Source organism: Ammospiza caudacuta, chromosome 29 (assembly GCF_027887145.1).
Source record: "Ammospiza caudacuta isolate bAmmCau1 chromosome 29, bAmmCau1.pri, whole genome shotgun sequence".
Lineage (NCBI taxonomy): Eukaryota > Metazoa > Chordata > Aves > Passeriformes > Passerellidae > Ammospiza > Ammospiza caudacuta.
This window is the reverse complement of record NC_080621.1, coordinates 5,315,017-5,336,682: the sequence shown is the minus strand read 5'-3', so window position 1 is coordinate 5,336,682 and position 21,666 is coordinate 5,315,017. Positions and strand designations below refer to the sequence as shown.

The 21,666-nt window shown below is 57.9% G+C and overlaps 2 protein-coding genes across 2 annotated transcripts in view; both read right to left on the bottom strand.

Moving 5' to 3' along the window:
* The window catches only part of LOC131569108 (A.superbus venom factor 1-like), a 28,446-nt gene extending 12,595 nt beyond the window's left edge, over window positions 1-15,851 (bottom strand). Inside the window, exons 1-22 of the mRNA XM_058821332.1 lie at window positions 15,722-15,851; window positions 14,551-14,743; window positions 13,370-13,529; window positions 12,404-12,474; window positions 12,230-12,321; window positions 12,064-12,146; window positions 11,863-11,953; window positions 11,356-11,458; window positions 10,867-10,987; window positions 10,392-10,507; window positions 9,686-9,832; window positions 7,786-7,998; window positions 7,256-7,450; window positions 6,043-6,201; window positions 5,161-5,290; window positions 4,729-4,800; window positions 3,715-3,915; window positions 2,687-2,801; window positions 2,009-2,094; window positions 1,449-1,588; window positions 1,156-1,368; window positions 400-466 (exon numbers count right to left, since the gene is read on the bottom strand). Of these exons, the coding sequence (XP_058677315.1) occupies window positions 400-466; window positions 1,156-1,368; window positions 1,449-1,588; window positions 2,009-2,094; window positions 2,687-2,801; window positions 3,715-3,915; window positions 4,729-4,800; window positions 5,161-5,290; window positions 6,043-6,201; window positions 7,256-7,450; window positions 7,786-7,998; window positions 9,686-9,832; window positions 10,392-10,507; window positions 10,867-10,987; window positions 11,356-11,458; window positions 11,863-11,953; window positions 12,064-12,146; window positions 12,230-12,321; window positions 12,404-12,474; window positions 13,370-13,529; window positions 14,551-14,743; window positions 15,722-15,819 (2,866 nt within the window). The 5' untranslated portion in view covers window positions 15,820-15,851. The remainder of the gene's footprint in view (window positions 1-399; window positions 467-1,155; window positions 1,369-1,448; window positions 1,589-2,008; window positions 2,095-2,686; window positions 2,802-3,714; window positions 3,916-4,728; window positions 4,801-5,160; window positions 5,291-6,042; window positions 6,202-7,255; window positions 7,451-7,785; window positions 7,999-9,685; window positions 9,833-10,391; window positions 10,508-10,866; window positions 10,988-11,355; window positions 11,459-11,862; window positions 11,954-12,063; window positions 12,147-12,229; window positions 12,322-12,403; window positions 12,475-13,369; window positions 13,530-14,550; window positions 14,744-15,721) is intronic.
* A 2,840-nt stretch (window positions 15,852-18,691) lies between these two features.
* Window positions 18,692-19,261, bottom strand: LOC131569203 (putative zinc finger protein 286B). The gene has a single exon (XM_058821401.1). The coding sequence runs from the start codon at window positions 19,259-19,261 to the stop codon at window positions 18,692-18,694; it is 570 nt and encodes a 189-aa protein (XP_058677384.1).
* Window positions 19,262-21,666: the final 2,405 nt, after the last annotated feature.

Here is a 21,666-nt window from a genome sequence, read left to right as displayed (position 1 = left end):
GTGGTGACCCCAAATCCTCTCCTGAGGTGACCCCGCCCCACCCCACATCAGGGTGTCACTTGTCCCTTGAGATGTCCCAGTTCCATGGTGGAACACCCCTTGTCCTCCAAGTTGTCCCAAACCTGAGCTTGGAGGTACCTCCTTGATCCCTCCAGATGTCCCAGACCCACGGTGAAACCTCCCTGGTCTCCAAAAGATGCCCCAAACCCACAGTGGGACCTTCCTGGTCCCCAAAGACGTCCCAAAGCCACCATGGGACCACCATGGTCCCCAAAGATGTCCCAAAGCCACTGTGGGACCTCCCTGGTCCCCAAAGATGTCCCAAAGCCACTGTGAGACCTCCTTGATCCCCAGAATGCCCCAAAGTCACCGTGGGACCTCCCCAGAGATGTCACTCACTGACTCCCTTGTTCTGCGGGTCCAGCTCCACGATCTTCACTGTCTTCTCCAGCCGCCTCCCCTCGGGCTGTCCAGGGCAGAGTCCGGCAGTGAGGGTGGGCTTGGGTCTGGGGTCCTCCCCATCCCAACCCCTCTGGACCACTGGGAGAGGCCTCTCAGTATAAACCAGTACCCCCAGTGACACATGGGGACCAGCCCAGGAGGCCACACCGGGTCACACAGGTCACTGAGGTCCTGGAGACCCCAAGGTCACTCTTGTGTCTTGGTTAACTTCATTGTGTGGCCACCATGGTCAGCCTGAGCTTGGTGACCCCATTGAGATCATCAATGAAGATATTGATTGAAAATATCAAATCAATGACGGCATCAAGTCCCATGGTCATCCTGGCCTTGGTGACACCATCCAGATCATCAATGAAGATTTTGATTAGAAACATTAAATCCCATGGTCAGCCTGATCCCATCCAGGTGATTAATGAAGATACTGATTAAAAATTCCAAATCAATAATGCAATCAAACCAAATTGGCCACACACACTGAACCCTTGGTGCCACCACGGCTGACTGGACGTGCCACCACCCACCACCCCCCTCTGCTGTGGTGGACCTGGCCCACGCATGGTGGTCACCCAACCACTGAAGGAGAACATCATGGATGCTACCATGCTGGGATGCCACCATTGATGCCACCATGCTGGGAACATCTCAAGAACGCAGATGCCACCACCACCACCACGGCCACCGGTGGCCACTCACCACCACTCGGAGCTTCTTCTTGACGCCATCACCCACAAATCGGTCACGGACAGATGCCTTGACCTCAATGTCCAGCTGGCCGAGCTTGAGGGGGACGATGACGAAGGGCACGGCGCGCGAGGACTGGGCCTTCATCTGCAGCACCTGCTGGAAGCGCTGCTTGGCCGTGGAGGGGCTGCACAGGTCGGGGTTGTGGACCAGTTCCACGCGCACCTGGACGTTGACAAGGAGGTCACCCCTGAGGTCTGGAGAGGGTGATGTTTGGTGTCCCCAGAAAAATGTCCCCAACTGACCGTGATGTCGTGCAGCCAGTAGTTGTAGAGGATGGCGCGGATCTCCACCTGCTCGTTCCTCACCACTGAGTAGGGCAGGCGGAGGTCGATGAAGAACTGCTTCATCACTGTGATCTCGTAGGGGGTGGCCACGCACAGACCTGGGGTTGGGGACATGTGAGGGTTTGGGGTTGAGGACTCCTCGTGTCCCCAAGGCAGCCCCGAGGTTTTCAGAGATCCCTGGAAGTCCAGGGAGTCCTCAAAAGGTTTGGGATATCCATCAAGACCCACAGAGCCCTCACAAGATTTAGGAGATCCATCAAGATCCACAGAGTCCTCCCAAGGTTTAGGAGACCCCTTGAATCCCAAAGTTTAGGAGATCTCTCAAGTTCCATGGAGATCCCTCAAATCCCAAGGATGGCCACCAGACTTTGAGGCATCTCCCCTCAGATTTTGGAGATCCCTCAAATCCTGGTGAAACCCCCAAGCTTAGGGGACCCTTCAGGTCTCAGGGACCCCCCACAAGGTTTGGGGATGTTCTGCTGGCCTCAGGAACTCTCTTGTCCTCCATGACCCCATACCTTTGGTGGGGGAGAGGCTGACGGCCAGGACCTCCCAGGTGGTGATGGAGTCCTGCAGGAACACGGGCACTGTCTTGCCCGAGACCCTGGAGAGGATAGGAGTGACCAAGGGGGTCATGGCCCACCCCAGGCCAGGCTCAGGGGGTGTCACCATGGGATTTTCCTGGTCCCTAGAGAAGTCCCAGCCCTGGGAACTTTCCTGGTCTCCAAAGATGTCCCAAACCCACAGCAGGACCTCCCTGTTCCCCAAAGATGTCCCAACCCCACAGCTGGACTTTCCTTGCCCCCAAAGATGTCCCAAACCCTCAGTGGAACATTCCTGGTTTCAAAGATGTCCCAAACCCACAGTGGGACCTTCCTGGTCCTCAAAGATGTCCCAAACCCACAGCTGGACTTTTCTTGTCCCCAGAGATGTCCCAAACCCACAGTGGGACCTCCCTGGTCCCCAGAGATGTCCCCGCCCCACAGACCCCCAGGCAGGACCAGGAACTTGGAGATGACCCCTGAGTGGACCAAGAACCCCTGAGGCTGGACTGGGAGTTTAGCAGTGACCTTTGTCTGGCTTTGGGGTGACCATAACTGGTCTCCAGAGATGTCCAAGCTGGATGGGGACAGGATGACCGTGCCCAGGCTGGGCTGTGGAGTGGGAAGGTGGTGGGACAGGAGGTCCAAGCTCACCCCAGCTCGTTGGGTGGCTCCGTCAGCTGCTCCACCTGCCACAGCCAGCTCTCGGGGAAGAGGGTCCGCGAGACGATTTCATCGTCCTCCAAGAAGGGATCCTCGTCCTCATGGCCTGGGGGAGGTGGCATTGGACCTCTTGAACATGGCCTCAGGGCTGAGACCCCTGAGTGGAGACAGTATCACCCCAACACCACCCCAGTGCCACCCAGCACCACCCCAGTGCCACCCTTTGTCTTGCCTAAGGTCACCCAACTGCCACCTAAGCATTGCCTTGATGGGTTGTCCAAGGATCGCATAAGGAATGCCTGAGGGCCACTTGACTTTCATCCAAGAGATGCCCCAAACCCACCCAAGACCCTCCCAACCTTCACCCAAGTTCCACCTGAGGAGAACCCAAGGAATGTCTGAGGTTCACCTGACCTTCCACCAGGGAAAGTCCAAGGAACACCCAAAGAACATCCAAAGAACACCCAAGGGACACCCAAGGAATCCCCAAGGAACATCCAAGGAACACCCAAAGAACATCCAAAGAACACCCAAGGGACACCCAAGGAATGCCCAGGGAACATCCAAGGAACACCCAAGGAACGCCCAAGGAACACCCAAGGAACATCCAAGTAACGCCCAAGGAACATCAAAGGAACACCCAAGGAACACCCAAGGTTCACCTGACCTTCCACCAGGGAAAGTCCAAGGAACACCCAAAGAATATCCAAGGAACACCCAAGGAACACCCAAGGAACATCCAAGGAACACTCAAGTTTTGCCTGATCTTCACCAAGGAATACCCAAGGAACACCCAAAGAACATCTATGGTTCGCCTGACCTTCACCAAAGAACACCCAAGGTTCACCTGACCTTCACCAAAGAACATCCAACCTTCACCCAAGCTCTGCTCAAGCTCACCTTCACCTGAGATCCACCAATGAACACCCAAAACCTACCTAAGACACTCCACCAAAGCTCCACCCGAGATTCCTCCAACCTCCCTGACCTTCTCCCACCCTCCGTGACCCAACACTTGCTTCTGGCCAGGCCGGTGCTGGGTGAGAGGTTCTGCTGGTCCCTCTTGGCCTTGATGTATCTGCAGCAGTCGAGGAAGGCGTGGACGCAGGACTCGCCCTCCAGGATGTACTCACTCCTCTGCTCGCAGCCGTGTCCCATCGGGTTGTCCTTCATCCCATCCTCACAGCACCTCCTCTGCAGCTTGTCCGAGTACTCAGCCGCTGATGGACACCAGGACAGGGCTGGGACAGGCCCTAGTGGCTCTTGGGAATGGGGACCTCAGGGGTGTGGGGCATTCTGATGGCTCTGGAATGGGGACCTTGGAGGTGTAGGACATTCTGATGGCTCTGGAATGGGGACCTTGGGGCGTGGGACATTCTGGTGGCTCTTTGGGACATGGGACACTGGTTGCCCTCAGGGACATGGGACACTGGTGGCTCTCAGGGACATGGGACACTGATGTTGACTGGGATATGGGACACTCCAGTGGCCTTCAGGGACATGGAACACTGGTGGCTCTCAGGGACATGGGACACTGATGTTGACTGGGATATGGGACACTCCAGTGGCCTTTAGGGACATGGAACACTGGTGGCTCTCAGGGACATGGGACACTGATGTTGACTGGGATATGGGACACTCCAGTGACCTTCAGGGACATGGAACACTGGTGGCCCTCAGGGATGTGGGACACTGGTGGCTCTAAGGGATGTGGGGCACTCTGGTGGCCCTCAGGGACATGGGACACTGGTGGCTCTCAGGGACATGGGACACTTGTGGCTCTCAGGGACATGGGACACTGGTATTGACTGGGACATGGGACACTTTGGTGGCCTTCAGGGACATGGGACACTCTGGTGGCCCTCAGGGACATAGGACGCTCTGGTGGCCCTCAGGGACATGGGACACTCCTCTGGTGGCATTTAGGACATGGGACACTTGTGTGCCTCAGGGTCTGGGACACTTTGGCAGCCTCAGGGACAAGGGACACACTGGTGACCCCTGGGGACAAGGGACACCCCAGTGCCACCTACCCTTGGTGCCCTTGTACTCGGCGAGTGCCAGCGAGCGCCGCTTGCGTTTGGCAGGCTGGGGACACAGGACCTCTGGGGACAGAGGGGACACTGGTCAGGACCTCAAGGTGTCCCAGGTGTCACATCCCAAAGTTCAGGGTCACCTCCACCATCCCTGAGATGTCACCTCTCCCATCCTCAAGGGGTCATCTTTCCCATTCTCAAGGTGTCACCTCCCCGGTCCCTGAGGTGCCACATCCTTGAAGCGTCACTTCCACCATCCCCAAGGTGCCACCTCCTCCACCATCCCTGTCACCTCCCCCATCCCCAAGGTGCCACCTCCACCACCCCTGAGATGTCACCTGCTCCATCCCCAAGGCTCAACCTCTGTAAGATACCACCTCCTTGAGGTGCCAACACCTGTCCCCAAGATGCCACCACAGTTGTACCCACCTGACCGCTGGGGCGTGGTGACCTTGACGCTGGTGGTCAGGCTCAGGCCAGCGTCCGCGAAGACGCCGACGTTGTCCCGGCCACTGCCCACTGTGCAGCCGATGTCACTTTTCTCCACCGTGTCCCAAACCTGTGCCCACAGGAGACGGCTGTGATGGCCACTGCCACCACCCAGAGGTGACAGGACAGCTGTGACAGCCAGTACCACCACCCAGAGGTGACAGGACAGCTGTGATGGCTACTGCCACCATCCAAGGACAATGGGGATGGGGACAGGGACAGCTGTGATGGTCACTGCCACCACCCAGAGGTGACAGGACAGCTGTGACAGCCACTGCCATCACCCAGGGATGATGGGGACAGCTGTGATGGCCAGTGCCACCACCCAGAGGTGACAGGACAGCCATGATGGCCACTGCCACCACCCAGGGATGATGGGGACTGTTGTGATGGCCACCATCCAGGGACAGCAGGGACAAGGACAACTATGACAGCCACCATCCAAGGATGCTGGGGATGGCCATGGCCATCCCTTGGGGACATCGAGGACAGTGCCACCCACCTTGGTCTGGGTGAACTTGTTCTTGTTGAGGATGTAGACCCCCTTGTCTACGGCCACCACCAGGGGATGATGGGGACAGGGACAACCATGATGGCCACCACCATGGGACAGCAGGGACAGGGACAATCATGATGGCCACCACCATGGGACATCAGGGACAACTGTGATGGCTACCACCAGGGGATGATGGGGACAGGGACAACCATGATGGCCACCACCATGGGACAGCAAGGACAGGGATAACCATGGCGGCCACCACCCACGGATGCTGGGAATGGCCATGGCCACCCCTTGGGGACATCGAGGACAGGGCCACCCACCTTGGTCTGGGTGAACTTGTTCTTGTTGAGGACGTAGACCCCCTTGTCCACGGCCACCAGCCCCACGTGGGCCTTGTGGTCGCCCTCGATGCGCAGCCTCATCCCTGTCCCCGGCTCTTGGACACGGTTGTCACCTTCCGTTGCCCCCTTCACCATCAGCTGCCACAGACACAGGAGGTGACGTCCCCAAGATGTCCCCAAAAGCCACTTTTGTTCTCCCCCACCACGGCAGACATCAAATTTGTACCTCCAGGAGCAGTTGGTGGCCATGGGCTGGGCTATCACTGGGCCACCAGGGCTACCAGGGCCACCTGGGTCACCCAGGAGATGTCCAAGCTCCTCATGGAGTGTCCAAAACCACAGAAGTGACTCCAAATCCCCACCAGGCACCACTCAGGTCCCTCAATGTCCCCTCAAGTTCTTCCAAAGGTTCCCAAGGATCTCGAGGTCTTCCAAACCCTTCCAAATGTTTCACAGATCCCTCAAGGTCCCACAAGGTCCCCACCATCCCTTTCAAAAGCCCCCCAAAGCCCTCAAGACTCCCTCAAGACTCCGCCAAACACTTTCAAAGGTCCCCCAAGCCCTTCAGGTGCCCCCCAAGTCCCTCAAGGGCTCCCCAAGGTTATCCAAATGTCTTCCAGGTCCCTCAAGGCCACCCAAGTCCCTCAAGGACCTCTCAGGTCCCTCAAGGATCTCCCAACCCCCTCAAGGACCTCCCAAGTCCCTCAAGGGTGCCCCAAGCCCCTCAAAAGCCCTCTCAAGGCCATTCAAGTCCCTCAAGGACCTTCCAAACCCCTCAAGGCCACCCAGGTACCTCAAGGATCTCCCAGGTCCTTCAAGGCCACCCAAATCCCTCATGGATGTCCCAGGTCCTTCAAGGGCCCCCCAAGCACATCCAAGGCCTCCCAAACCCCTCATGGATCTCCCACCTCCCTCAAGGGCCACCCAAGCCCCTCAAGGACCTCCCAAACACCTCAAGAGCCCCACAAACCCCTCAAGGATATCCAAACCCCTCAAGGACCTCCCAGATCCCTCAAGGGCCTCCCAAACCCCTCAAGGACCTCCCGAACCTCTCAAGGACCCCCCCAAACACCACCAAGGCCTCCCAGACCCCTCAAGGGCCACCTCAAGGTCAGCTCCAGCCACCACCAAGGCCCATCCAATGCCTCCAAGACCCCCTTTGACACCCCTGGGACCACTAGGGGACACTCACGGAGCCCATGCAGGTGTCCTTGACGTCCACCCAGACGGAGTCGGCCACGATCTCGCCGGGCATGACGTAGTAGTAGGCCACGATGCGGAAGGACGGGATGAGCTCAGCCGTCACTGGCAGGGTCATGGTCACCAAGCTCTGCCCGGCCTCGTGCCGCTGCCGGCCGGCTCGGAGGATGCGTCCCTTGGTCATGATCTGCCAGGAACCCAAGCTTGGTGACCATCTGGACATCCTTCAATGTCCCCTCAAGTTCTTAAATGTTCCCAAGGATCTCAAGGTCCCCCAAACCCTTCCAAAGGTCCCCTAGATCCCTCAAGGGTCCCTCAAGGCCACCCAAACCTTTCCAAAGGTCCCCCAGATCGCTCAAGGGTCCCTCAAGAGTCCTCCAGACCCTTTCAAAGGTCCCCCAAGGCCTTCAGGTGCCCCCCAAGTCCCTCAAGGGCCCCCCAAGGTTATCTAAATATCCTCCAGGTCCCTGGACATCCAGGTGGTAAAGGTGGGGGCACCACTGATCAACCACGGGTACCCACCAGGTAGGTGAAGAACGGGACGGAGTTGCGGACGTTGTTGTTGCTGGTCTTGAGGTGGAAGTTGACGGCCAGGCTGTCCCCGGGCTGGAGTTCGGTGGCGGCCACCGCCAGGTGCAGGAAGTTGCCTGAGCCGGCCTGGCTGCGATAGGCCTGGGCTGTCATCTGCCGCGAGGCCTGGCGCTCTGGGGGCAGCCCTGCCTGCGCCGTCTGCACCTGGCACAGGGGACAGGGTGGCACTCGGTCAGCGGGGAGGGACACAGGCCTGGCTGGGGGCAGTGTGGAGGCCTCGGCCACCAGAGAGGTTCTGTAAAGGTCTTGGCCACCATAGAGGTCTTGGCCATCATGGAGGGCTTGGCCACCATAGAGGTTCCATAGAGGTCTTGGACATCATGGAGGGCTTGGCCACCATAGAGGTTCCATAGAGGTCTTGGACATCATGGAGGGCTTGGCCACCATAGAGGTTCCATAGAGGTCTTGGCCACCATAAAGGTCTTGCCATCATGGAGGACTTGGTCACTATAGAGGGCTCAGCTACTATAAAGGTCTTGGCAACCATGGAGGTCTTGGCCACCATGGTGGTCTTGGCCATCATGAAGGGCTTGGCCACCATAGAGGTTCCATAGAGGTCTTGGCCACCATAAAGGTCTTGCCATCATGGAGGACTTGGTCACTATAGAGGGCTCAGCTACTATAAAGGTCTTGGCAACCATGGAGGTCTTGGCCACTATGGTGGTCTTGGCCATCATGGAGGGCTTGGCCATCATAGAGGTTCCATAGAGGTCTTGGCCACCACAGAGGTCTTGGCCATCGTGGAGGTGTGTTGGTTATCATGGAGATTTTGGCCATCACAGAGGCCTTGGCCACCACAGAGATCTTGGCCATCATGGAGGGCTCAGCCACCATAGAGGTTCCATAGAGGTCTCGGCCATCATGTAAGTGTAATGGTTATCATGGAGATTTTGGCCATCATGGTGGTCTTGGCCACCATAGAGGTCTTGGCCATCATGGAGGTGTGTTGCTCATCATGGAGGCCTTGGCCACCATGGAAATCTTGGCCACCCTAGAGATTTTGCTCTCCATGGAGGTCTTGGCCACCACAAAGGGCTTGGCCACCTTGGAGATCCTGGCTACCATGAAGGTCTTGGCCACCACAGAGGTCTTGGCCATCATGGAGGTCTTGGCCACACAAAGGTCTTGTCTGTCATGGTCTCCCTGCCTCTCCCTGGTGCCCTCGTCCTTGGTGACCATCTCCACCCTCAAACTGACCATTTTCTACCTTGGATGATTTGGCCACTCCACCACCGTGGTCCCCCTGACCTTGGCCCCTGGCCACCCTCAATGTCTTGGCCACTTTGGTCTCCCTGGCTTTGGCCATCCCAGTTCCTAGTCACTGGTCATCCTGGCCACATGCCACCATGGACAACTGACCACTGTGGACACCTCCACCAGTCTCTTTGACACCTGGTCCTTGGTGACTGTCATGTCTTGGTCAGCTCAAGTGAGTTGGCTACCATGGTCAGCCTGACCTGGGCTATCCTTCTCCTTGGCCAGTGGAGGCCAGGATAGCTCCGGTCCTTGATCACTGTGGATATCTTGACCACCACAGTCACCTCAACCCCCCGGTCCTTGGTCATCCTGGACATCTTGACCACCACAGTCCAGTGGATGGATGGTCCACTGACCATCATGGATGTTCAGTCCTTCTGTCCTGGATGATCCTGTGACCATCATGGATGTCCAGTCCTGCTGTCCTGACCTTTGCTCATCACCACCATGGGTCACTTCAGCCACCTCAACCCCCCTGTCCTTGGTCACTCTGGCCATCTCAGCCACCTCAAGCCCTGGTCACCTCCCCAGCCCTGGGCCACCCCGGTGAGGTGACAGTGGTGCCCCCACTCACGGTGATGGGGACGCTGTCCTTGGTGGCTGGCATGTTGAGGACCAGCCTGGCCGTGCCATCACCCCGGGTGGACACCTGGCCCTGGAAGCCATTGGCCTGGACGGTGACACGTGGCGCCGGGGACCCATCGGGGTTGGTGACATAAACCTGCAGGGGACATCGGGGGGGTGGTGACATAAACCTGGAGGGGACACTGGGGGACATGGGGACATTATGGGAGGACATGGAGTGGGACACTGGGAAGGGGTGGTGGCACTAGGAAAGGATGGTCGCACTGGGAAGGGGACATGGGGAAGGGGTGGTGGCACTGGGAAGGGACACTGGGAATGGCTGGTGGCACTGAGAGGGGACACTGATACTGGGAAGGGGTGGTGGCACTGAGAAGGGATATTGGGAAGGGGTGGTGGCACTGGAAAGGGAAACTGGGAAGGCGTGGTGGCACTTGGGAGGGGACTCTTGATACTGGGAAGGGGTGGTGGCACCGGGAAAGGGTGGTGGCACTGCAAAGGGACATTGGCACCAGGAAGTGCCACCCCAGTGACACGGGGACAGCTCACGGTCCCCAGCCCCTCCCAGGTGACACAGGAACATCACTCAGGGACCAACTCCTCCTCCACCCCCAGCTGTGCCCTGTCCCCACCCCAGGATACCCTGTGGGGCCCGTGCCACCACCCTGGGCCACCGCTGTCCCCAAGATGTCACCAACCATGAGGTCAAAGGGCATCCCTGGCTTGAAGTACTTGGGGGTACGGGTGAAGTGGATGCTGTAGGGGGACGTCACGATCTTGATGTCACCAAGCTGGGCCTCCACCATGTCACTGCCTGTGGGGACACCGTGTTGGCCATGTCACCTCTGGTCCCTGTCCCCATCTCAGGTGCTCCCCATCCTCGCTGTCCCTGTCTCTTCTATGTCCCCCTGCCACCACCCTGGACGTCCTCCATGTCACTGCCTGTGGGGACACCATGGTGGCCATGTCACCTGGGGTCTCTGTCCCCCACCCCAGGTGTTCCCCCATCTCCTCATCCTACCCTGTCTCCTGCATCCTCTCCATCTGTTTCAGAGTCCCCTTGTGTCCCCCCATGTCCCCTCGTATGCCCCCGTGTCCCCTGCTGTTCCTGGCCCCCTGTGTCCCCCCGTGTCCCCCCATGTTCCCCATGTTCCCCCATGTCCCCACACAGACCTGACTCGGTGATGATGGTGACAGTGACATAGAGGGAGTGTCCCACCAGCTCCTGGGGGTTAGGGAAGCGCTCGCGCAGGTGAGCCATGGACAGCAGGGCGTCAGCATCACCATCCTGCACCTGGGGACACATTGGGGACACATTGGGGACATAGGGACAGGGTTAGGGACAGCAGGGCGTCAGCATCACCGTCCTGCACCTGGGGATACACTGGGGACACACTGGGGACACATTGGGGACACACTGGGGACATGGGGTCAGGGTTAGGGACAGCAGGGGGACAGCAGAGGGACAGCAGAGGGACAGCAGGGCATTGGCATCACCAGCCTGGACCTGGGGACATACTGGGGACATGGGGACATGGTTGGGGACAGGGGTAGGACAGGGTTGGGGATAGGGACAGTGCCAGCCAGGCTCACCGGGACAAGGTTGGGGACAGTGCCAGGGTTGGGGACAGTGTTGGGGACAGGGACAAGTGCCAGGCTTACCGGGATGCGCCGCAGGGACTGGGGGATGCTCTTCCTCTCGTTGTCCACCATGACCCCGAAGAGGACAAAGGCCATCCCCTCCACGCGCTTCCCGTACAGGTACCTGGGGACAGCCACCGTGCCATTGTGTCACTGTACCACCCTGTCACCTTGTCACTGTGCCACCGTGTCACCATGTCATCATGTCCCCTGCACATCCCTATTACAGCCATTCCTGTCCCCACAGGACAGGCTGTACCTGGGGACAGCCACTGTGCCACCGTGTCACTGTGTCACCCTGTCACTGTGTCACTGAGTCACTCTGTCCCCATGTCCCCATCCTGCCACCCCATCTCATTCCATCCCTGCCACCACCTGTGTCCCCCTGTGTCACCCTGTGTCCCCCTCCACCATGTCCCCATGCCATCCCCAGGGCCATCAGCCAAGCCCAGCTGTCCCCTGTCTGCCACACAGCTGTGACCCCAGAGGGGACACTTTTGTCCCCAAAAAGGGACATTTTGTTGTCACCTGGCCAGGATGGACACCCTGAAATCCTCCTGGCTGTCGATGTACAGGAACTTCTTCTCAGGAATCAGGGACACCTCGAAGCTCGGCAGCACTGCGGGGTGACAGTGGTGACATTGGTGATATCGGTGACATTGGTGACACTGCCACCCCTTGGTGACAGCCCCTGATGTTCTCAAGCCCACCCCTCACCCCTTTACCCACCGTATTCCTTGACCTCGAATTGGGTGCTGAAATCCTGCTCCGGAGAATCCTCGAATTTGGCCGAAATCGTCCACATGCCCAAGCTGGGGGAGGTGACGGGGAGGTGACAGGGAGGTGACAACCCAGGAGTTGTCCTCAGGCCACCGCGGGGGATGGTGACACCCACCTGACAACCTCGGGCAGGTTGTGGGTGAGGGACAGGATCCCGTTTTTGGTCGGAGATGACACAAGGACTTTGATGATGATGTTGTCGGGCGTCTGAGGGAACACGTGGGTGGCACCGTGTCACCTGTGTGTCACCCACCCATGTCACCCACCTGTGTCACCCCAGGACACTCACCTTGACCTCCACAATGACCGTCTTGGCCACCGGCTGCATGAGGTGGCTCACAGTGAAGAGGCGGCAGAGCACTGGGAGGGGACACAGGGTACACAGTGAGGGGACACAGGGGACAAGGTGAGGGGACAACGTGAGAAAACACTTGGGGACAGCCAGCACTGGCAGAGGACTTGGAGGGGACACAAGGGACAAGGTGAGAGGGGACAAAGTGAGAGGGGACAAGGACAGGGTGAGAGGACACAAGGGAACAAGGGGAGGGGACATGTGGGGACATCCAGCACTGAGAGGGGACAGAGGGGACAAGGTGAGCAGGGACAGGGAAGGGACACTGGGTCCCAATGGGGACATCACAGGGAGGTCCCAAATGGGTGACACTGACACCCCAAGGTGCCACCAAGTCCCCAAGATGCCATGAAGAGAGGACCCAGCACCCCGAGGTGTCCCCAGTGCTCTGAGGTATCACCGGGAGGCGCCACCATCACCCTGAGGTGTTCCCAACCCCCCACGGTGTCCCCAGCCCTCAAAGTGTCCCCACAGCTGTGATGTCCCCACAGTGTCCCCATCCCCTCGGTGTCCCCACAGTGTCGCCATCCCCACAGTGTCCCCAGGTGTCCTTGGGTGTCCCCAGGTGTCCTCACTCATTCATTGGTGGCCCAGGCAGTGTCCCCAGCCCTCTGAGGTGTCCCCACGCCTGTGATGTCCCCACAGTGTCCCTATCCCCGCAGTGTCCCCAACTGACCCTGAAGTGTCCCCAGCTGTCCCCGCAGTGTCCCTGCAGTGTCCCCAGCTGTCCCCCGGTGACCCCAGGGTTGCTCACCGGTGCTGCTGGGGGTGTCCCTCTGCCTGTGATGTGCCCACAGTGTCCCCATTCCCTCGCTGTCCCCATCCCCTCCAATGTCCCCAGCTCTCCCTGTGGTGTCCCCAGCTGTCCCCAGCTGTCCCTGCAGTGTCCCCAGGGTGTCCCACCGGTGCTGCCCGGGGTGTAGATGGGTTTGTCGGTCTGCACGAAGATGTGGCCGCTCTGCAGGGCCACCAGCAGCACCTTCTCCAGTGTCACCGCGGCCACCTGTGCTGTCACCGCCACAAACTGCTTCCCTGGCGCCTGCAGCAGCGCCTTGGCTGGCACCTGAGGACAGTGCGGACATTGGGGACATTGGGGACATCCACGGGGACAAGGGACATCCAGAGGGGCAGGGGGCATTGAGGACATTAGGGACGGGGGACATTGGGGACATTGGGGACAGGGGACATTGGGGACAGTGGGGACAGTGGGGAGAGGGGACACTGGGGACATTTGGGATATCCAGCAGGACAGGGACACTGGGGACATTGAGAACATCCATGAGGACAGGGGACACTGGGGACATTGGGGACACTGGAGACATTGGAGACATTGGGGACATTGAGGACGCTGGGGACATTGGGGACACAGAGGAGAAGGGGAGGAAAGGACATTGGGGACAGGGAGGAAAATGGGGACATTGGGGACATTAGGGACAGGGTGGGGACAGAGGATGCTGGAGACATTGGGGACACTGGAGACATTGGGGACACGGTGACATTGGGGACGCTGGGGACATCCACAGGGACATCTGTGGGACAGAAGACATTGGGGACATTGGGGACATTGGGGACAGGGGGCATTGGGGACAGGGGGCATTGGGGATATCCACAGGGACAGGGACATTGGGGACACTGGGGACATTGGGGACAGGGGGCACTGGGGACACTGGGGCATCCACAGGGACATTGGGGACATCTGTGGGAACACCTGGAGGTGACCATCCCCATGTACACCAGGAGTGACCACCCCTCTGTCCCCAGCAGTGATCACTGTCCCCAGCAGTGACCACTGCACCCCCCGGCCATTCCCCACCCCCGCTCAGGGGTCAGTTCCCGTTTCCCATCCCAGGCAGTGACCGTGGGGACAGTGACCTGTGCTGATCAATGGGGGGGGAGTGGCACTGACCGGGAGTGACAGCAACTAGAGGGGGTGACACTGTCTGGGGGGAGGTGACAGTGACCAGGGGGGTGGTGGCAGTGACCAGAGGGGCTGACAATGTACCTTGATGGTGGCAGTGACTGGGGGTTGGTGACAGTGATCAAAGGGAGGTGACAGTGACCAGGGTGACAAGGTGACTCCGTACCTTGATGGTGGCCATGGCCATCATGCCCTGCTCCGGGCTCAGGGCCACGTTGGTCCGGAACAGGACCTGGCGCTTCTGGGGGAAGTCCTGGACCAGCAGCAGGGCCTGGGTGGCTGTGGTCACCCCAGGGGCCTCCAGGAGCACCTGCTCATCCGTCTCCAGCCGCAGCACGGCCGGGGTCACCATGGTCACCCTGGGGACAGCAATGACCGGGGTCACCATGGTCACGCTGGGGACAGCAACGGGCTGGCACAGGGCTCTGGGGGGGCACAGGGCACAGAAAACCCAAAATCTATCCCCAAAACACCTTGGGGACCTCAGAAACACCAAAATCTGTCCCGAAATTACCTTGGGGACCCCATAAACACCTTGGGTACCTCACAGCACCCAGAAACCCTAAAATCTGTCCAAAAACACCTTGGGGACCTCAGAGCACCCAGAAACCCCTAAATCTGTCCCCCAAAACACCTTGGGGACCTCAGAAACCCCCAAATCTGTCCTGAAATTACCTTGGGGACCCCATAAACCTTTGGTGACCTCACAGCACCCTGAAACCCCAAAATCTGTCCCCCAAAACACCTTAGGAACCTCAGAAACCCCCAAATCCATCCCAAAATTACCTTGGGGACCCCATAAACACCTTGGGTACCTCACAGAACCTAGAAACTCCAAAATCTGTCCTAAAAACACCTTGGGGACCTCACAGCACCCAGAAACCCCAAAATCTGTACCCCAAAACACCTTAAGGACTTCAGAAACCCCAGAAACCCCCAAATCTGTCCCAATATTAACTTGGGGATCTCACAGCACCCAGAAACCCCAAAATTTGTCCCAAAACCACCTTGGGGACCTCACAAAGCCTTGGGGACTTCAGAGCACCCAGAAACCCCAAAATCTGTCCCCATAGCACCCATGGGTGGGGGGGTCCCAAAAAAGGGGATTCCATGGGGGTCCCATTGTTTGGAGGTCTCACGGACATGTGAGGGGGGGAGGTCCCATAACTGGGGGGGGGGGGTCGCACGAATGAGAGGGGGGTCCCATGGTTTGGGGGGTCCCATGGATAGTGGGGTGGGGGTCCCAGGGGTGGGGGTGGGGGGGGTCCCATGGATGGGGTTGGGTGGGAGTCCCATGGTTGGGGCTGAGTTTGGGGTGGGGGTCCCCAATATCTCACAGCTGAGCGCGGGCGGGGGTCCCGAGCAGCACCAGGAATCCGAGGAGGAGGAAGAGAAGAGGATGAGGAGGGCGAGGGGGCAGCGCCGGAGCCCCCATGGCTGCAGGGAGGGGACAGGGACAGCGACGGCGACAGCGACAGGGGGGGAGTCCCTTTATAGGGGTGGCCCCGGGGGGGGGTTAATGGGTAACCCGAGCCCCGCCTCCACCCATGGGGAGGGGTCAGGATGGGGGTGGGGGTGGCGCTCTGGCCACCTTTGGTCGCCTGCGGCCACCTGGGTGAGGAGGGGGTGACACCGCCGGGACCCTGGTGACAAAGGGGGGGTGGCGCTGGTCGGGAGAGGGGTCCCGCAGCCTCGGGTGGGGGAGGGGCGGGGCGGTCGTTCATCATTTCGGGGAAGGAGCTGGCGCGGGGCCAGCGCGGGGCTTGCGACATCGCGGGGACATCGCAGGGACACCCGAGGGGGGGGCGCGACACCGGGGTGGGGGAACAGCGGGGACAGCGGAGACAGCGGGGGACAGTAAAGGGCTGGGGGGTGGGGAGGATCCTCCTCCTTGAACCCATGAACCCCCCCCCCCCCCCCAATAGGTCATGGAGAGCTGGGTCACCCTGGTGACACCTGGAAGGTCCTGGGTCACCTTCTGGAGCTTTGGTGGGACCTGGAGACTTGGGGCCCACCTGGACCTGGACACCTGGGTGACCCCTGAAAGGACCTGGGTGACCTCCAGGACCTTTGGTAGGATCTGGACACTTGGGGTCCATCTGGACCTGGACACCTGGGTCCATCCTGAGACCTCTGAAAGGTCTTGGGTGACCTCCAGGACCCCTGGTCAGACCTGGACAACTGGGTCACCTCCTGGACCTGGGCACCTGGGTCCATCCTGAGACCCCTGAGAGGTCCTGGACACCCTGCTGGATGCCCTGGTCCACCATGTCCGGCTCACCTGGACCCTCCTGGGCCACCATGTCTGGCTCATCTGGACCCCTCCTGTGACCTTGTCCCCTCTCCAAGCCCCAGGAGCCCAGATCCCTCCTCGTGTCCCACATCCCCCCATTGTCCTCATGTGGCGACCACCCCCCTGGTGGCAGCTCCTGCCCGGTGCCGCCGCTGTGACACAAAGTCACCCTGGAGCCACCACCCGGGCCCAGCTTCTGTTGTCCCCTGTGTCACCTCCGGGGGGGGAAGGGACCTCCTGAGCCGTGGGAGGTGGCCCAGGAGCAGTTGGAGGTGCTGAGGTTTGTCCAGAAGTAATCCAGAGGTCATCCAGGGGTCATCCAGAGGTCATCCAGGGGTTCCTCACTGGACGCGGTCCTGCCAAGGCCACACAAGGCAGGGCCTCAGCTGGTGCTGCTCTGGACAGGGGAGTGACACCAGGATCTCATCTCCACCAGGATTTCATCTCTACCAGGGCCTCATCTCCACCAGGATCTCATCTCTACCAGGATCCCATCTCCATCAGCTCCTGGCCAGAAGCTGATGGTTGGACCTTCTTCCATTGACTCCTCTGCAGAAGTTTATCTTGCCAGGACCCACCTCCAGTGAAATTCATCCTGCCAGGACCTACCTCCACCAGTTCCTTCATAGAATTTTATCCTGCCAGGACCCACCTCTACAGCAGTTCATCCCACCATGACCCACCACCACTGAAATTCATCCCACCAGGATCCACCTCCACCAGCTCCTCCACAGAAGTTCATCCAACCAGGACCCACCTCCATTGGAGTTCTTCCATTGAAGTTTATCCCACCAGGATGCACCTCCCCAGCAGTCCCTCCCACCAGTTCCTGCCCAGGCGTCCCCATTGTGTCCCCATGGAGGTGTGGTGGCAGTGTGCCCACTGGCTGGTGACCACGTGCGTCCTGCCCATTGGACACCGGGCCAGCAGCCCCAGGGGACAGGTGTGGGACCTGGCGCAGGCGCTGGGTGACGGGGCCCTGCTGTTCCACCTGCTTAATGCGCTGCTGCCCCACGCCGTGCCACCGCGGGACATCTGTCCCCGGCCACAGATGTCACAGGTGAGAGTCCCAATGGGGACAATGGGGATGGGGACATTGACTTGGTTTGGTTTCTGCTTTAGTGTGAGTGTGAAACAGGAATCCAGCTATGGAGGGGGGTGTTCCCAATGCCAGTAAGGAACCTCCAATTAGGCATTCTTGCCAGAAGGCTGTGGGAGACCCCATAAATATGTGTGTAAACTGAATTTTTTAATATCCTTTCATACAACAGCCATCAAGTGGATGAAGGAGTCCAAGTGGGCTTGTACTTTCCCTGAATCTGGAAGCTGTTTGAAACTTCTCTTGCCCTTGACTCCCTGGAGGTCTCTTCCTCATACCCCTAGACTTATACAGAAGAATTGGGTACCTTTTCCACCTCACAGGATCCAAAATCAAGGGTTTGCCCCAGTCTGTCCCCATTTAGTTGTGGAAGATGCCCGTGGGCCAGACAGAATTAAAAGGATGGATTTATGTTGGAGACGACCTCCAAGGCCATCCAGTATTGCTTGATGAAACCAGAAGATGCAAAAAGGGAGATTTTTCTGAGGTCAGAGATCAACAAATCAGCTCTCCACAAGGGATTTCTGATGTTGGGCTGTGGATGTGTGCAGGTGCCCATGGGGAGCCAGGAGGATGTGGAGTGTGGAGTCCCCCAGCCAGGTGTCTTCCCAACACGGATCACCGGCACCACGGATCACCGTGGCTCTGCTCACTGGGGGTCACTGGGGATCATCCAGTGTGGATCCCATGGGGGATGGAGCTGGAGGAGTGCATGAAACTCTCCCTGGATGCGGGGCACTTGCAGGGCTTCCCTTTGTGCTGGCTCTGTTGGTGTCTGCTCAAGATGAAGCTCTGTGAGAAGCTCTTTCCACACTCTGGACACTCATAGGGCCTCTCCCCGGAGTGGGTGCGCTGGTGGATCACGAGGGTGGAGTTGTCCCCAAAGCCCTTCCTGCAGTCAGGGCAGCAAAAGGGTCACTCCTCTGTGTGAATGTGCTGGTGCCTGACAAGATGAGAGCTGGTCTGGAACCTCTTCCTGCACTTATCACACTCGTAGGGCTTCTCCCCAGTGTGGCTCCTCAGGTGGTAGATCAGGTGGGAGTGCTGGCAGAAGCTCTTCCCACACTCCCCACACTTGTAAGACCTCTCGCCAGTGTGGATCCTCTTGTGGACAATCAGGTTCGACTTGTGGGTGAATCTCTTCCCATACTTGGGAGACTCACAGGGCTTCTCCTGGGTGTGCATGTGCTGGTGGCTGACAAGGGAGGAGTTGTACTTGAAGCCTTTCCCACAGTCAGGGCAGTAGAAGGGCCTTTCCTCTGTGTGAGTGCACTGGTGCCTGAGAGGATCAGAGCTGGTCTGAAACCCCTTTCTGCATTTATCACACTCGTAGGGCCTCTCCCCGGTGTGGCTCCTCAGGGGGACAGTCAAGTTGGATCTCCAGCTGAAGCTCTTCCCACACTCCTCGCATATGTAGGGCCTCTCCCTGTGTGGATTCTCATGTGGTGAATCAGGTTGGATCTCTGGCTGAAGCTCTTCCCACATTTGAAGCTCTTGTGGGGCTTTTCCTTACCTGTAGCTGCTCATTGACCCCCAGCTCTGAGCTCCGGCCGCCTCCTCGGCCCAGGGTGGGTCTTTCCTCCTCAGATCCCCATGATCTGCGTTTGCAGCCCCTCCTCGTGAGGGATCTCCAGGGCTTTTCTTCCCCATTGGATTCCTGTGCTGTGGAGCCACTCAAAACAGCCTCTTCCACAAGGTTCTGCTGTGGGGATTTGTCCTCCCTGGTCTCCATGCTTAGCTCCTGGTCTGGGAGAGGAAGGACAAGTAGAGGATGGGATTTGCCTCCGTGCCACAGGGAAGGGCAAGGAGATCCCCCCAGTGCGTCCCCAGCAGGACAGCTTTGGCAGCAGGGTTGTCCTGCAGCCGGGGACCGTGCTGGGCTGGGAGATGGAGGAGGACAGAGGGGGAAAGGGGCACTGACTTCCTCCTCACCTGCCTGGGCCTCCTAGGCCATCTTCCTCTTCCTCACGACCTCCTCCTCTTGCAAGGTTTGGAAATGGGAAATCCCAGTTTGGGGGAAACAAGGGTTGAGCAGGTTGGGTTTGATGGTCCTGCTGCCTGTCTTGGTTTGAAAAGACAGGTGTCTGCTAAGGAAGGCGGGAGCCTCCCTTAAAATTGAAAATGTGAACCCCTCCCTCTAAATTACTATAATTTTGAAATTAAGGGGCTCTCAGGGAAAGATATGGAAATAGGAATAACAGTTCTTTGCTAGGAAAAATAAAATAAAAAATGCAGCAGTACCAAAAAAATCACTGTCAGAGTCTGAATCCAATCTGACACCCTGTTAGTCAGGGTGTTTGTTGCATTCCAATTAAATGGTGGCTGCAGTCCTCCTGAAGGAACAGATGTAGTTCTGTTGAGGCAGTGATCCTGCAGAGGGGTGCAGTTTTCCTCCAAAGGTCCAGTGGTGGTGCAGATGGGCCTGGTCTTCCTCAGGGAATCCAGTGGGAGAAGGCTACTTTGGTGTTCCAGATCTCAGACTATATCCAGTTAGGAATGCTTGGCTCCTCGCTCTTGGCGGAGCTTCTCACAATGGGATGATGTAATTTTATCAGTCATGCAGTAACATTCAATGGCCCGTTAATTGAAGATATTCCCCTGGACAGAGGTTATGGGAGAGATAAAGAAAACTGCCCCACTTGGTTTTAACAGCTGGCCCACTAACAGAGGATATTCCCCCCCCCCGGAGTTATGACGGATGGGTCATGGAAGAGATAAAGAGCACTGCTCCCCCTGGTTTCAACAGATGGTGATAGAATGCATACTGCTGGTTACATCTTGCATTGCAGCCTAAGACAAGGAGGGGTACAGACCAGGGGATGACACCGAGCAAGGGGGACACGGGCACAGGGGTGCTGCTGGGACGGGGGAGACACTGGGACCTGGGGTGACACTGGGCTGGGGGGCAGACGGACCAGGGGATGATCCTGAGCAGGGGGCACATCGGATCAAAGTGAGATCGCTGGGTGTCCCCAGAGACTGGGTGGCTGCTGAAGTGAGGCTTTTTTTTTTTCTTCTTTTCCCTCCTTTTTCTCTTTTATCTCCCTCTTTTTCCTCTTCTTTTTCCCCTTGTTTTCTTTTTCTCCGTTTTTACTTTTCACTGGTTTTTTTCCTCCTTTCCCCCTTTTATCCCTCTTTACCCCCATTTTCCCCCCATTTCTCCCTCCTTCCCCCACTTTTCTTCCTTTTGTCCTCCTTTTCCCCCTTTTGTTCCCCAGCTCAGTTGGTTTTCTTTTTCCCCACATTTTTTCTCTCAATTCCTCATTTCTTTTCCCCTCCCATTCCTCCTGCTCCTTGGTTCTTCTGGCTTTCCATCAGATTCATGATGCATGGAGCTGCTTTGCCTTGGGTTTTTCCCTATTTTTGGGGAGGAAATTTGGGGCCAAATTCCATCTTTATTTTGACAGCAAATTTTAAAAATTTCTCTGCCCTTTGGTGGGTTTTGATGACTTTTTTCCCCTCATTTTTTCTCTGTTTTTAATTGATTGTTTAAATAATATTTTAATTTCTTGCTCCCAGGGTTGCTCTGCTATTTTCCTGCTTTTTACCCACCTCTTTTTCCAAGAGGAAGAGGCAGAAAAGAGGGAATAAAGGATGGAAAATGGGAGAAAAGGGCGGAAAAGAGGGTGGAAAGCAGAAAAAGAAGGCAGGGATTGAGAAGCTGTGATGATCCAGAGGGGATGCATTTTTTGAGATAAACCTGAAGATTTGTGATAATCCCAGGAATGGGCATGGATCATGTTGGAGATTGGGAATGGGCACAGATCATGTTGGAGACCAGGAATGAGCATGGAATTTGTTGGAGATTGGGAATGGGCATGGAACCTGTTGTAGAACAGGAATGGGCACAGATCCCATTGGAGATTTGGAATGGGCACAGATCCTGGTCT

What these genes read in the sequence shown, in the direction of transcription:
- LOC131569203 (XM_058821401.1), bottom strand. Translation starts at nt 19,261, where the DNA reads ATGTGGGAAGAGCTTCAGCCAGAGATCCAACCTGATTCACCACATGAG.